Source organism: Chelonus insularis, unplaced genomic scaffold (assembly GCF_013357705.1).
Source record: "Chelonus insularis isolate UGA/USDA-ARS -01 unplaced genomic scaffold, ASM1335770v1 contig_260_pilon, whole genome shotgun sequence".
In the NCBI taxonomy this organism is placed as follows: Eukaryota; Metazoa; Arthropoda; class Insecta; order Hymenoptera; family Braconidae; genus Chelonus; species Chelonus insularis.
Genome location: NW_023276452.1, coordinates 31,134 through 44,707, shown reverse-complemented (window position 1 = coordinate 44,707; position 13,574 = coordinate 31,134). Strand labels below are relative to the sequence as shown.

At 29.4% G+C, this 13,574-nt stretch overlaps 1 protein-coding gene across 1 annotated transcript; it reads left to right on the top strand.

The window, feature by feature from the left end:
- The first annotated feature begins 850 nt into the window (after positions 1-850).
- Positions 851-12,749, top strand: LOC118064944 (uncharacterized). Its single transcript, XM_035079903.1, has 7 exons — positions 851-948; positions 8,388-8,662; positions 8,751-8,999; positions 11,109-11,318; positions 11,397-11,627; positions 11,705-11,743; positions 12,294-12,749. Exons 1-7 carry the CDS (start codon positions 880-882, stop codon positions 12,463-12,465), a joined length of 1,245 nt encoding a protein of 414 aa, XP_034935794.1. The 5' UTR covers positions 851-879; the 3' UTR covers positions 12,466-12,749.
- Positions 12,750-13,574: the final 825 nt, after the last annotated feature.

Below are 13,574 nucleotides of genomic sequence, written 5' to 3'. Positions count from 1 at the left end.
TAAAATAATAAATTGCTTTTTACATTATCTCAGCTTTTATATTTTTAGCATTTTTAATTTTAAATATAGTAAAAAGTATGTAATCAAAAATTCTGATGCTCCAACATAACATGTAAAATCTCTTACTTCTCTAATGAAAGGAATTACATATAATAAGGTTTGTGCCTGAAATTTTAGACAAATTTTAATTAAAGCTGAAAAAAAACATGAAATAAAAAATTATATCATTTCCGTAATATCAAAATTCTTCAACTTGACACCCGGAAATGCTCAACAACTTGTCAAGCAAACAGTGAAATGTTGATATCAAACAAACTCATGACTGAGAGTATTCACCCTAATATTTAAAACTTAAATTCACAATGATATTTCAAAAATTTTAAAGAGGATAATAACTCTAAATAAACTAAAAAAAAAATCTACTTATCATTCAAAGTCATACACTTATTTTGCTTTTTGAGAAAAAAACAATGTATCTTTAATTAAATCCTTTATGAAAGAAGATTTACTCGGATTTTTCTTAGCAAACTATTAATTATTTACGTAATAATAATGATAAAATCAAATCTCAATTGACTTAATAAATATTTAATAGAATAATAACCATGTACGTCTCAGAATTATGAGGGATGGAAGTGACGTTTGAGTCTCTTCCGTCGTGGTCGAGACAGCGAAACGAGTTTTCACGGCTGGGTTGGCGCATGAACGAGAGGGTGATGTTTGAAGTTGATATTTCTGTATTCCCGGAGAGCAGGGGGCCAGTACAGGAAATCTATCCACGAGAAGCAAGGTCAACAAAAGCTATAAAATAACTTGCGTTGAATTGAAACTTGTTCAAACTGTACAAAGTTACGAACGTGTACGCATGTGGGTGCAACCATGGGTTGTTATAGTGTTTCAAGTAGAAAAGGGCTGTATAAACTTCGAAGATTTAATGGAACATTTATGGTGAGTTTTGTTTTTGCTAAAAAAATTTTATCCACAAATACCACGTGTATTTATTGATCAATTATTGAGCTCGATTCCCTTCAAAGAGAATTTATCGTTCAAGTTTCTATAGTCAATTTGTATCGAATTAAACTCGATATAACACTTGAATCTCAGGGGATTATCTACTAGTACTCATTTTAATTAGATTTCAGATAAATTCTAGCATTCACGGGGAGTAGTACATGAATAAGTACCTCATGTTGGTCAAGTGAAGCCACAAGATGATGATAAGAAATGTAAAGCTGTCTTACATTTGAAACGTTGATCCAAGATTAGTGTTTAAGCTTATCCGATTTGAAGAATTAACCAGCAGATATTTAATTTTGCATTGGATTACACCATTTAATAAAAACTTGCAATTCATTTTTTTTATCCCGAAAAAGTATAAAAATGTTTTGAAAATTAGCCAAGAAGAAACAAATAGCTCTGTTGGGCTAAAAATGCCACAAGATGCTGACAAGACTCAAGTAACGAAGAAATGCGAAATTGTATTATGTCTAAAGTCTTAGACGTTGATCCTAGATTAGTATTTAAGCTCACCAGACTTGAAGAAATAATTTGTGGATGTTTAATTTTGTGCTTTACTCAAAAGTATAAAAAACCGTCCAACATTTTTTAATTATCTTGATCAAATGGAGCAAAGAATTTCTTAGTATATTACAATGTTCTTAGAACCAAGGGAGCGTAAAAGAATTAGCTTTTCCATTATCTTTGCAATTTTTCAATCTGTAAAAGATTAATCGAGAACTCGCCGAGTCAATTGCAGTCGGTAGAACGAAGACAAACTATTGGACGAGATAGATATCGATGTTTTCTTGTCGAATTTCGAGAATCAAATAATCAATTAGACTCCACTTGTCAAAGTTAATTGAAACGTTTCTTTTAATGATAACGTTTATTTCGACAACTCAAGTTATAAACGAGTCATTATTTAAAGGTTACCACTAAATTGTTGTTAAGTCAATCAAATGAGGGGTGAAAACACCGACCAGTATTTGCAGTTAAGAATCGCCAGCAAGAAAGCTTCGTACTTCAGAGTGTGGCTGACTCTATATAGGGGTGCCATTACTTTTTATTCGTACTCGAATGCCCGTATCGTGTGGAAAAGTAAACTAATCGATTCTCAAAAAAAAACCTCCTGAATAAAACGCGAAACGTTTCGGCTTTTATATATTTTTTCTTCACTTTAGAAGCTACTTGGTAGTTTGTAACGCAAAGTATTCTCTGCAAGCTCTGAATAGTTATTTCAAGTGTTTTCTGTCATTTTGAGTTTTGTTTAGGTAACACTAATGTCCGTCATCCAATGACCAAACGGTTTGCTGTTAAATACTAGTAAAAGAATTGAGTTGTAAAATAAAGCAGTTAACAAGAATAATATTATTCATCGTTATCGTCATCAGTATAACAAATGGTTTTTTTATTACAAGCTATCAGATAAAAAACGTTAGCTATAAATACTTGTAGAGTTTACAACTGACATTGTTCAGTGAACTCGTTCAGCCATCCGTAGAGTATGTTTCTTTATATGTGAAACGGAAATTCCAATATAAACTCAAATATTTTATTAGTGTGTATTACTATTGAACTTTTTTTGTAATTAAAAAAAAGGTGAAAAATTTTTAAAAATTTTTTTTACGCTGTCAGATTTTTTTTTTCACGTCAGAGTAACTCGAATAATTAAGCATTTTATTTATGACATTGAACATAAAAAAAAGGGGAAAAATAAAAAAATAATTTTAGCAGCAAAAAACGAGTGGAATAATTAGAATGTATTTCCATTCTAGGGTAACACTTGACTGTAAATCTTGCAGAAAATAATTCTGGCTGGAATATATTTTAGCATTTTTGTAAGAGTAAATTATGGATGAAATGGATTTCGGAAATGAAAAAGTGGAAAAGCAGAAAGGATGATAGTAGTGATGTCTCGTATTTAATAATAAATAATAATCAGCGTACTGGTGCTCACGGTATTTTGACAAAAGGAAGTACATTGTGGTGAGAATAATGGGCAGGTGAACTATTGGCCGTAGAACAGTTCTCTTGCTGTGAACTAGCCATTGTACGTACATGTAACTCCAGTACATACTACCCATTCTTTCTTTCACTCACGCAGTGACGTCACATCCGCTCTTATTATTTTACCTGGCGGGCAAATACATGAGATTTCGTTGGCACCGGCTAATGGAGTGCCTTGAACCGCAACCACAACGGGCAAACCAAAAACCCGAACGAGCTAAAAAATCTAAGTGAGAGAAAAATTTTGCTCCCGCCGGCTACTTCCTCCTTTATACCAACTGACTCATTCGCTTTTGTGATTTATTTCTCCAGTGTTCGGGTTAAACCGTGGCTACAAGCAGTAAAAATTTTATACGCTTACTTGTGTTTTTTATTTTTAAATATTCCTTTTTCTCTCTTCTAACTTGGAACATTATTTTTTATTTTATTTATAGTCATTTTTGGTTGAAAAGATTTACTAGAGGTAAAACTTTAAGTAGATCTGCACAACTTTTAAGATATTTCCCCTTTTTCTTTTATATTTCTTAGTATATTCTGTATTTGCTGACAATCTGATTAATTTTTTGCATGAAGAATTTCCTTGCATAAAGTTTCTATTGGTTGCTCATTATCAGCTAATCGAACTGGTCAATTTAATCACGAAAGTTTCTTGGAAAATTTTCTCTCAACTGCTGTCACACTTATACAACTTTTAGCTTCACTAATTCGTAGTCAAACAAGATTCCAAAATAAATACCTGACACTCTATTCTTCTTTGTTCTCTAGTAAATATGTTTAATACTTTGTGCAATATTTGCACTTCAACTTTCAATTATTTACTGAAAAATACGATAATTAATTGCTTTTCAGTAAATTTGTCCTTCTTGATGGTAAAGTACTTTTTTGTTAACATTTTCAACTGTTGGCAAATTATTCACCTGATGCTCTTACTATTCTAGTGTAAAACTAAGCTGGTATATTCTCCGCTTATAACTGGGCTACTCCAGTTATACTCGATCTAATGTAGGATCAGAATAGGTCAGTTTTGCTTCATTATATTGATTTCATTTATTATGCTATTATGAACTAACCATGAAATGTATTGTTTGCTACCTCACTTGCTAAAATCAATCTTACTATTCTTGAAAAGTATTTTGTCAATAATATCACTCCAAATCCAAGTGCATTCTTGTTACACATCTAAATGTGTTAAATATGACGTCACCCATTTGATTAGTACTGTAGTCACATTTAATGCATTCTGAAGTGTGTAAAAAGTGACTGCAATTTTAATCGAATGAGTGATGTCATATTTAACATGTTCAGATGTGTAACGAGAATGCACTTGGATTTACAGTGATTTACGAAACAGATTGATAGATTTTGATTCGCTTCTCCTATATAACTGAAAGTACCTCTGAAAGCTGATATAATTTTAAGCGGAATCGATGAAGCTACTCTTGAGAGAATTAAGAAAATTATCAGATTTTTACTTGGAAAAAAATAAGAAATTTTTTATTAATTGACTTTTAACATTACTAATCATATACACGTTAAAATACATAGAAAGTGACTATAATATTGTGTGAATCAAATGAGCTAAGACATATTTCAACGTTTTTAAATCCTCTAAATGAAACACTTCTAAAAATCGAAATTAGCAATGAGTGGAAAGTTTACATTATTGACAGTTAAGTGAAAAATAAACCACCAATACACTGACTGTTAAGTTTAAACATTCTTAAAGTACCTTAAAGTAGCCTACATAAGTCGTGTTTAGTAATTGTCATAAACCAATTAAAAAAATTAAAACTTTGTAAAAAGTAACTACAGCTTACAAGTAAAAACTCCAACATTAAATGTACTTTTAGTGTATTATTTCAATTCATATGGATTTACTGTGAAGATTTTAGTCGATACAAGTTCAACACTTGAAAGTGGTAGTTCTTGACAGTTCAAGAACTTGGTCTAATCTGATTTGTTGTTTAAGGGAAGGTCCTTTTACAGGGTATATTAGAGAGAATAGTTAGAAAGGAACGAGAACTCCCCACTTAAAACTTTAAGATGACTAACAATCAATAAGGTTTTAATAATGAATTTTGAAAATCTTATTTGGAGCTAATGAGAAATCAACTAAAATTTCTACTCTAAGTAAGATAGTTGCTTCTTTGATAAAGAAAGAAAAAGAATCTCGAAAAACTTTATTATAATTGAAAGGAAAACATGCAAGATTGGAAAACAATTTGAGTTATTTATTGACAAAATGTAGAATAAGTTATCTAAAATATATAAGAAAGTCTAACATATCGTAGAACTTGATATGCAATGAAATTTTCTGTGATATTTTTAACTTCACAAATTACTACAATTTGACATTAAATAAATTACTAATTGGTTCTTTAATATTATTTTGAAGTACCTCAAGGAATTTCAATTTTATCTTCACCTTCAACTTAAAGAAATCATTTCCTTAATGGAGACGAAAATTAAGCTTCTCAAATTAAATTGAAATCTCTATTATTTTCTACTAAATCCTCTATTCTTATTCTACTTCAACCATCTGAATTTTTTTCTAATTCATACTTATCATTCTACCAACCTTTATTGTTATTGATGTTTTTTAACGACAGCTAAAGTGCTGAAAGAGTTTATCAATTTTAATTAAAATTATAAATTGATGGATATTATATCATTTTTATGGACAAACGTTTTATTTCAAAGGGTTCAACTGTTATGAACATTCATTTGACGTTTTTATCGTAATAAAAAACATGGTTTTTTATAATAATACTATTTTCAAGGAGTCAAACCGTCAATGAATAGCAATCACAAACTATAAGCCATTGTAATAACATCGTTACAAAAATTATTAACAATGCAATTGTTTAAAAAATCATAATTACTATTAATTTTCTCGTTACAATAATTTGATTGTAGTTTTTGTCACCCATTAACACCTGTTTTTCTTTCAGCCATGAACTTCTATTGGTATGACAAATTCATGTATACGCAAAATGTTCAATTCATTGATGTGGTGTATAAACATTTTCTAAACACGAAGGATAAAAGAGAAAGCATCGATTTGCATTGTTGGGTTTAAAATGATGATAGTGACTGCTGCTTTCAACTATATTCCATTAATCTCTCAGTGGGTTTAGCATCACAAAAGAGAATGAATGAGAGCTTCGTGGGGTGGAGAAAAGTAAAAGCAAAACCTGCCAACGTGTTGACGTGCGCGATGGGCCTTAAACTCTTTGAAATTAACCAGTAGCGTAAAAAATTTTTTACTTTGAATAAATTCACATAAATCGACGGAAAAATGTAAATCAAATTCAGTTATTTGTCTGCATATGTATATATATATATTTTTTTAAACTGAAATTCAACGCGGTTTATAGTTACCAAGACAGATAACGCTCAGTTTGAAAAGAAACCACAAGAGAATAAAAGCTACACAGTCTCGCTAACGTGGGTATTTAAGATTTAAATGCAAATTCGCTTTACTTTTGTCGGGTTAATTGAGTTTCGTAGCGCACCTCCAAAGCGTAAACGCTTCATTAATTCGTCGTCCCTCGAGTTAGGAAAGCGGGTGTGGTTGTGCTCGGACGTCCGAATAAACCTCTTTTCGTTCAGAGCGGTATAATTATGTTCACACGGATTTCTCTATCTTATAGTAATATGTAATGAAAAAATGTGACTACTATTTTCGGGATTAAGCAGCTCTGAGCTTAAGAAATTTTATTTTTATTTTTCAATTATAAAAATTTATTATTTTTGTTTACTGTAATTACCTCAGTGAAAATTCTCAGTAAATGGTTATGAACTTTTTATTTAACGAGCATTTCAGAATATGCTGGACAACATTATATAGAGAATAATAAAGTTTATAAAAATATTTTTCACAATATGCTACATTGCTAATAAAATGTACAGATTTTTGATGAAAAATATTGAAAAACAATGAAGTTTATGGAACATTAAATTCTATTATCTAAAAAATCTTTCATTGTTAAAGTACGCTTTTAGAATGCTAATAATGTTGTGTAATAAAAAAAGTATATTATTTGTGTATTTATTAAATTCGATATATTTTATTAACAAAAAAAGGAAAAAAATAGACCATGAACTAGCAGGATGGTAAAATAAAAAACCGATATACTAAAATTTATTGCAATTTTTTCCGGGTAGAAACACTTAATTCTAATTAAATGACTTTAGAAGCATTTTTTTAAATATATTATAAAACAACCTTAAAACTACAATATAGTTTTCAATTATTCATTAAAAAATATTTCAACTATTTATGCAATGGTAAAATACGCATTGATGAATTTTCATTTAACTATTGAGATATATTGTTTGCATTTGATAAAAAATTTACAAAGTTCATGTATTTATTCAATAAAATACTTTCTACAGCGTAACATAAAATTATTTGATAATAATAAAATTCGTAAATTCATGATTTGATTAAATATAAGCGATGTAGTTCTCAAATTATTATGAAATTTAATTTTTAATGTTTTATAGTGAATAGTATTTAATTATAAAATGCAAATCGCAATCGTGACTTATCCATTAACACGAACCACAAGGGCGTTTCATAAATCAGTCTGAGAGTAAGTTTTACGTAGGAAATGAGGAAGTAGTTTCAAAAGGGCAACTTTATGAATAATAATATTGCGAGCTGCCAGAAAAATGAATGTCAAATGATGCCTGACTATACTCTCCTTTGAGACAATATTATTTAATATTTCAATTTCTTTCCTTTATTATTATGATTCACCGGAGCTTCATTGAAACTTTTAAAAGAATAAAATTTACGTCTATATTATAAATGAAGTATCTTTTATTCTTGGACTTTTCATAAATTTTTTTTGGAGTTTTAATTAGTTTATTATTACTGCAAAAGACTGTCAATAATTATATATATGACCTCCGTGATCTCATGTACTCAACAGAGTTGTTTCAATGTATAACTTGAAAGCTTTGAACTTTTCCATGTTAACAACGTAATTGCGCTTTTGTGAAACTCACGCAAAACGTTGCTAGCTTACTTCGCTATTGAACTGTTTTGTATACACTGTTTTATTACATAATCACATTGATCAGTTCAATAACTCTTCGTTATCGATTTAAATCATTGTAAAAAATTTAAAAAATGGAAAATAACAAGTTTATAGAGAAAATAAACATAATTAATTTCACTATTACGTGGTAAAGAATAAAGTGAACGCAACTTTTTTCGAGATAAAAATATCGTAAGATTCGATAATGGTGTTGATAAAATAAAATCCTATACGTGAGTTTAGAAAATAGGAGAAAAGTGTGTCGTGGTTGCAAAAAAACGAACTTTTCTTTCTCATATTACGTGACATTGTAAAATAATTTTAATTTTTCAGATAAAAACATCACTGCTCGTGATAATAGGTCTGATAAAATGCGGAGTGACGGAAGAATCAAGCCCAGCTCCCTCTGCGGCCACTATTCTCGGCAATTTGTACCGTCAAGCTCGTTCAGAGCATTATTACGCTAGCAAGTATGGCGCTGAGGGTTCTTCGGTAACTTCCGGTGCCATTGGGGTTCGTGCTGCTGAACCTGAGCATCGAGATGCTGCTTATTACGAATCCCGTTGTATAACTTGTGATCCCAATAAATCTGTCTCTCATGACAGAGGGTAAGACATAAATTATTTTCACTACTCTAGATGATAGACTTTTGAGATTTAGTATCTTGTTAGTAATGGAATTGAAAATATTTTTTAGATGGAGACCGAAACCTAGACCGTTTGATTATTATGATGATGATCTTGATGCTCGCCGGTATCGTGATCGTTATGAACCGGATAGACCTAGGGGTTATGAATATGAACGACCTCGGGGACCCGTGCTTGATTATGATCGTGTGAAGGAACCTGGTTATGAGTACAGTAGAGGACGACCCATTTATGATCTTGATCGATATGAACCACAGATGAAGACCGACTTAATGAGACCACTGCCTTATCATGACAGGTAAGAACAAAAGTTTTCATTGACAGTAATACTAACATTATTTTCTCTAATGTTGAACACTGTTACGTTCTCTACAATTCGATTTTCAGTCTCTTTTTGTCACCTCAGATTTTTAAAGTGTATTAAAATAATACACATAAAGTATTCTTGCAATTATTTTTAGCTAGATAACTTAATTTACTGAAGATATTAATGTATTGCAGTAGAACACGTTCCTTTTTTAATTTCACAAATTTGTAACAATTGATTGTTCTGCTGATGAGAAAAAACAGTTTTAAAAAATCCTAAATCTCATTTTCTAAAACTGCTAAGCCAGTCATGTTCTTAATTTACGTACACTGATAGAAAAGATCTATAATCAGAAGGAAGCACTTTGTTTAAACGGTCAATAAATATTTTTTTAATATTGAACTTTGGTTACAATATAATTAGTTTTTGATATTGAAGAAATATTTTGTAACAATTTTAACAGATTTCTAAATTAATAAATACACATTTTATCTCACTTTTTCTCATATCAACGAAACCTAAAACATCAAACATAAATCTAAAACCAATATAATCAAAATCAATGACGAAATTAGATTAGTGAATAGAGAAAAAAATAACTTGGAGGAAATTCATGAGAGATAATATCTAGTCAAAAAATCGCATAATAAATCAAGAAATAATTTAATATATCACCTAAACATGGCCTTTCGATAGGGTTAAAAATTTTAAAAATTAAATTGTATTGAACGTCTTACTTACAACGACATCTAATTTCAAGTCGATCAAAAAAGTCAAATATAATATCTAACAAAATAAAACAATTAGTTTAATAAATATTAATATAACGTGCATGAAATTTAACATCATCTTCTAATCATCAACTAATAAATCTTTATGATAGTTAACAATCTCTTCTATCAGTATACACAAATTTAAATCCCGTCTTTTCTCTATCTTATCTACAATGAAACATGAACATATTTCCGAATTTTATTAAATTTCGAATATTTTTACTTCATACTTCAATTACCTTGAAAATTAAAATGATATACATGAATTGAAAAGTAAGTTGTACTTAAAAAAGAAGGTTTTTTTTAATTAAACAGAAAATAAACTACTTTGAAAGATTTATTGAGTTTATACAATCAAAACAATGCAATCTAATAATCCTGTATGTTTATTATAATTTTAAACAATTAAAATCCTAACAATACTAATATTAATATGCATCATAACTGACCCTCGAAATCCGCCTCTTCATACAAGCGCATTGAGTGCATAAGAGATTAAATTGACCTCAAGCAACTCCAAACTATTAAATCTGAGAAATTGCATTGTTTTTGGCCGATAAATTTTGATTAAAAAACAAATTTTTAACTAAGTTTATAATTCTTTATATAAAAAAAAAACTTATTAAAAATATAAAAAATCCATTTGAGCTTTATTAAAGTAGTATTTTTAAAAAAAACTTTTAAGTAAATAAAAAGTTGACTAATTTTAAAGTTAAATTTAGATAACTTATTTCCACATTTTCATAAGAACAGAATCTGAATATCAGTGAAATACTCTTCGATTAAAAATAATAATAAAAAGAAGAAAAAATAATTGAATGAAGATTCTAAAATATAGATAGTCCTCAATATTGATATTCCAGTCTCGTTCTTCTTTCATTTGGTTTATCGTAATTATAATCTAGTTAAACTAATCAAGAGATTTTCTTCACAAGTACATAACTTAACAATCAAACCAAAGCATATCTTAGATGAATAAAAACCCTCAAATGTTATCTCATTTAAACTCATTATTGATTAAATCAGCATTGATTGCATAAATACATAGAATAACTGCAATTAAAATTCCATGACATGTTCAAAAAACAATTAATCGCTTGGAAATTATTCACTAATTATTTCTACCTCCGATCATCGGCAATTGCAAATGACTCACTTAACTCAACTTGACCTCAGCAATTCAGAGGAAAATATGCAAATAACAAATGGGAACAGTGATATAACCGATGATAACTGAATATGTAATGAAGTAAATGTAAATAACTATGTGAAGAAATTTTAAACAAAGGTTAAATAAAACATTTAACGCAGCTATTTGGTGTTTTAGGTACGATATGCATTTAGGCCGAGATCGGTTCTATGACATGAGATATGACCGCAACTACGATCGGTTCGCCGACCGCGGCAATGGTTACGACAACTTGGATCAACGCCATTTAGGTTATGGAAATCGATACGAACCTTATGATTCACCTCGACGTCCTATAGACGATCTTTATGGTCGTTATGATCGTTATAATCGCAATTATCCCCCACGGTAAGTCATTAATTCAACCATTAATTTCTTGGTTGAAGTTTTTTATCACTCAAGTCACTGAAAGTATTATTTTTTCAGAGGATATGACTACGATCGGTATGATTTTTATGATAGAAGTGGTTACAGAAGACCGTACGACGATCGATACGACTGGTACGATAGGTACCCAATGAGAAATGGAGCTGATTACGGATACTATTCTTCCAGTGCTTGGGGTCCTAGTTATGAAAGAGGTTACGCAAGTGCCTGGAATTATATGGGCGGCCATAGAGATGCATGGAGAAATCCCGGACGAGAGAGAGATCCTGGGTAATTTGAATAAAAATATTTATATTCATAAATTTCAATTTTATGGAAATTAATTTTAGTTTCGTCATTTATTTTAGAGATAATTGGAAAGACTTAAATAGAGAACGAGATTCTGGGTGAGTTTATAATGAAAAAATTATGACTATTTTATGTATTGATTAAATGTGAGTAATATGCACGAAATTGAAAATAATATTTTACATTTAATCCTTTTAATCTAACGCTAATGGAAACTACAAATCTGTCAAATAAATTTGCTCTGGACTTATCCAGATTAGAAATTATAAACTAAAATATTAAACCATATTGGCAGCTCCAAAAACCCATCATTAAACTTCTAAACATTGATGTACCATATAATATATAATGAAATAGCACTGATAAATTATTGTAGGTAAAGAGGATCATTTAATTGAATTATTTAATGAACATTTCACAATAACAATAGTTCTTAAATCCTTTAATGTATCTATTCTATTTAAATGATGAAACGATCAAACGATCAAGTATCTACTATTTTAAATGAAGATGTAAGTTATGTTAACAATTTATCACTCTAAAAGGTCTTATTCACCCTTGATTATTCAGCATTAAGTGAACGATAATATATAACAGTCAGGTGGAAAATGGGTTAATAAGTCATGTGTATTATCTTTAATGTTACAGGACTTATCGACCACGAGATTATTTTTATGACAGCACCGTGCAGCCAGGTGGTTCAAGGGGAACGAGCTATCTATATGATCGAGCCGAATCTTCAACAAAGCCCGACTCTGCTGATCGTGACAAGCCCACAAGCTCGCCCCAGACACAAGATAATAAAGTATACAAGGATTAAAAATACACATCCAATAAATAAATAATTTCATGAATGATCTCGTTCATTTTTTTCAATCATTAATTTATTATTGTTTTTTTTTTATTCTGATAAAAATTTTTTTTTTGTAATTAGACTAAATAGACCAATGGATAGACATTTTTGATAAGACAGATGAATTGTTAAAGTTATAAATGATTAAAGTATAATTAAATACTTTTTGGTATTTCAATTATGGCCTGATGAATTAAAAAAAGAATCGACTTTTTTCATATAAATTTATTTTGTATGCATAGTAATTGTATATTTTTTCCGTCTTTGAGTCTTAACTGTCTATCTATTGGTGTGTATTACCCAGGGTAATTTACCCTAAATAGTTTTTTTCTTAATTTGAGAACTTGTTTACTAAAAATACACTTTCATTAATATATTATGTATGCATATTTTTTTTATTAAAATTGTCAACGAATAATTTAAGTAATTTTTGAACAAATAATGTCATTTATAATTAGAGTATCATAACTCTTTTATTCTATTTTTTTCAGTCTCTTAATTAGCTCTTTAATAATGGCTTGGATGAAGATTTGTAAGATTCTTCAATTATCGTACTAACTTACAAGTAAACGACAAACTCTTGTAACAAATTTACACGAGCCTACTACTTATTACTTTAATATTAAAGTTTAAATTTTGTTTCAACGGATTTTCTTTTGTTCCTCTGCCAACTTCAGTAAGAAACACCGAAAATTAATCTGATTCTTTTTCCCATTTTATCAAAGTAAATTTTCTTCCTTCACTAAGAACTTTACATGGTGAGAAATTTACATTTCGAATTTCGAACTGTCGTATATATCGACTTAAATAAATAACTTAAAATTGGAAAAGGATAATTGGAAATCTTTTATTGAATTTTTTTCGTACACAGACTTAAGTTAAATCTAGGAAATAAAGAGAGTGGGTGAATACTTTATGGAGTCATTCAAGCCAAAATACCATCGAAAATTATATGACTAAATAACAATGGAATTTACTACAGCTTTTACCGTAAAATTGTGTTTTAAAATATTTTAGCTGTGGTATAGTTTTTTATTTGAATTCAAATACTTAAAATATTTGCATCAATGCTAAGG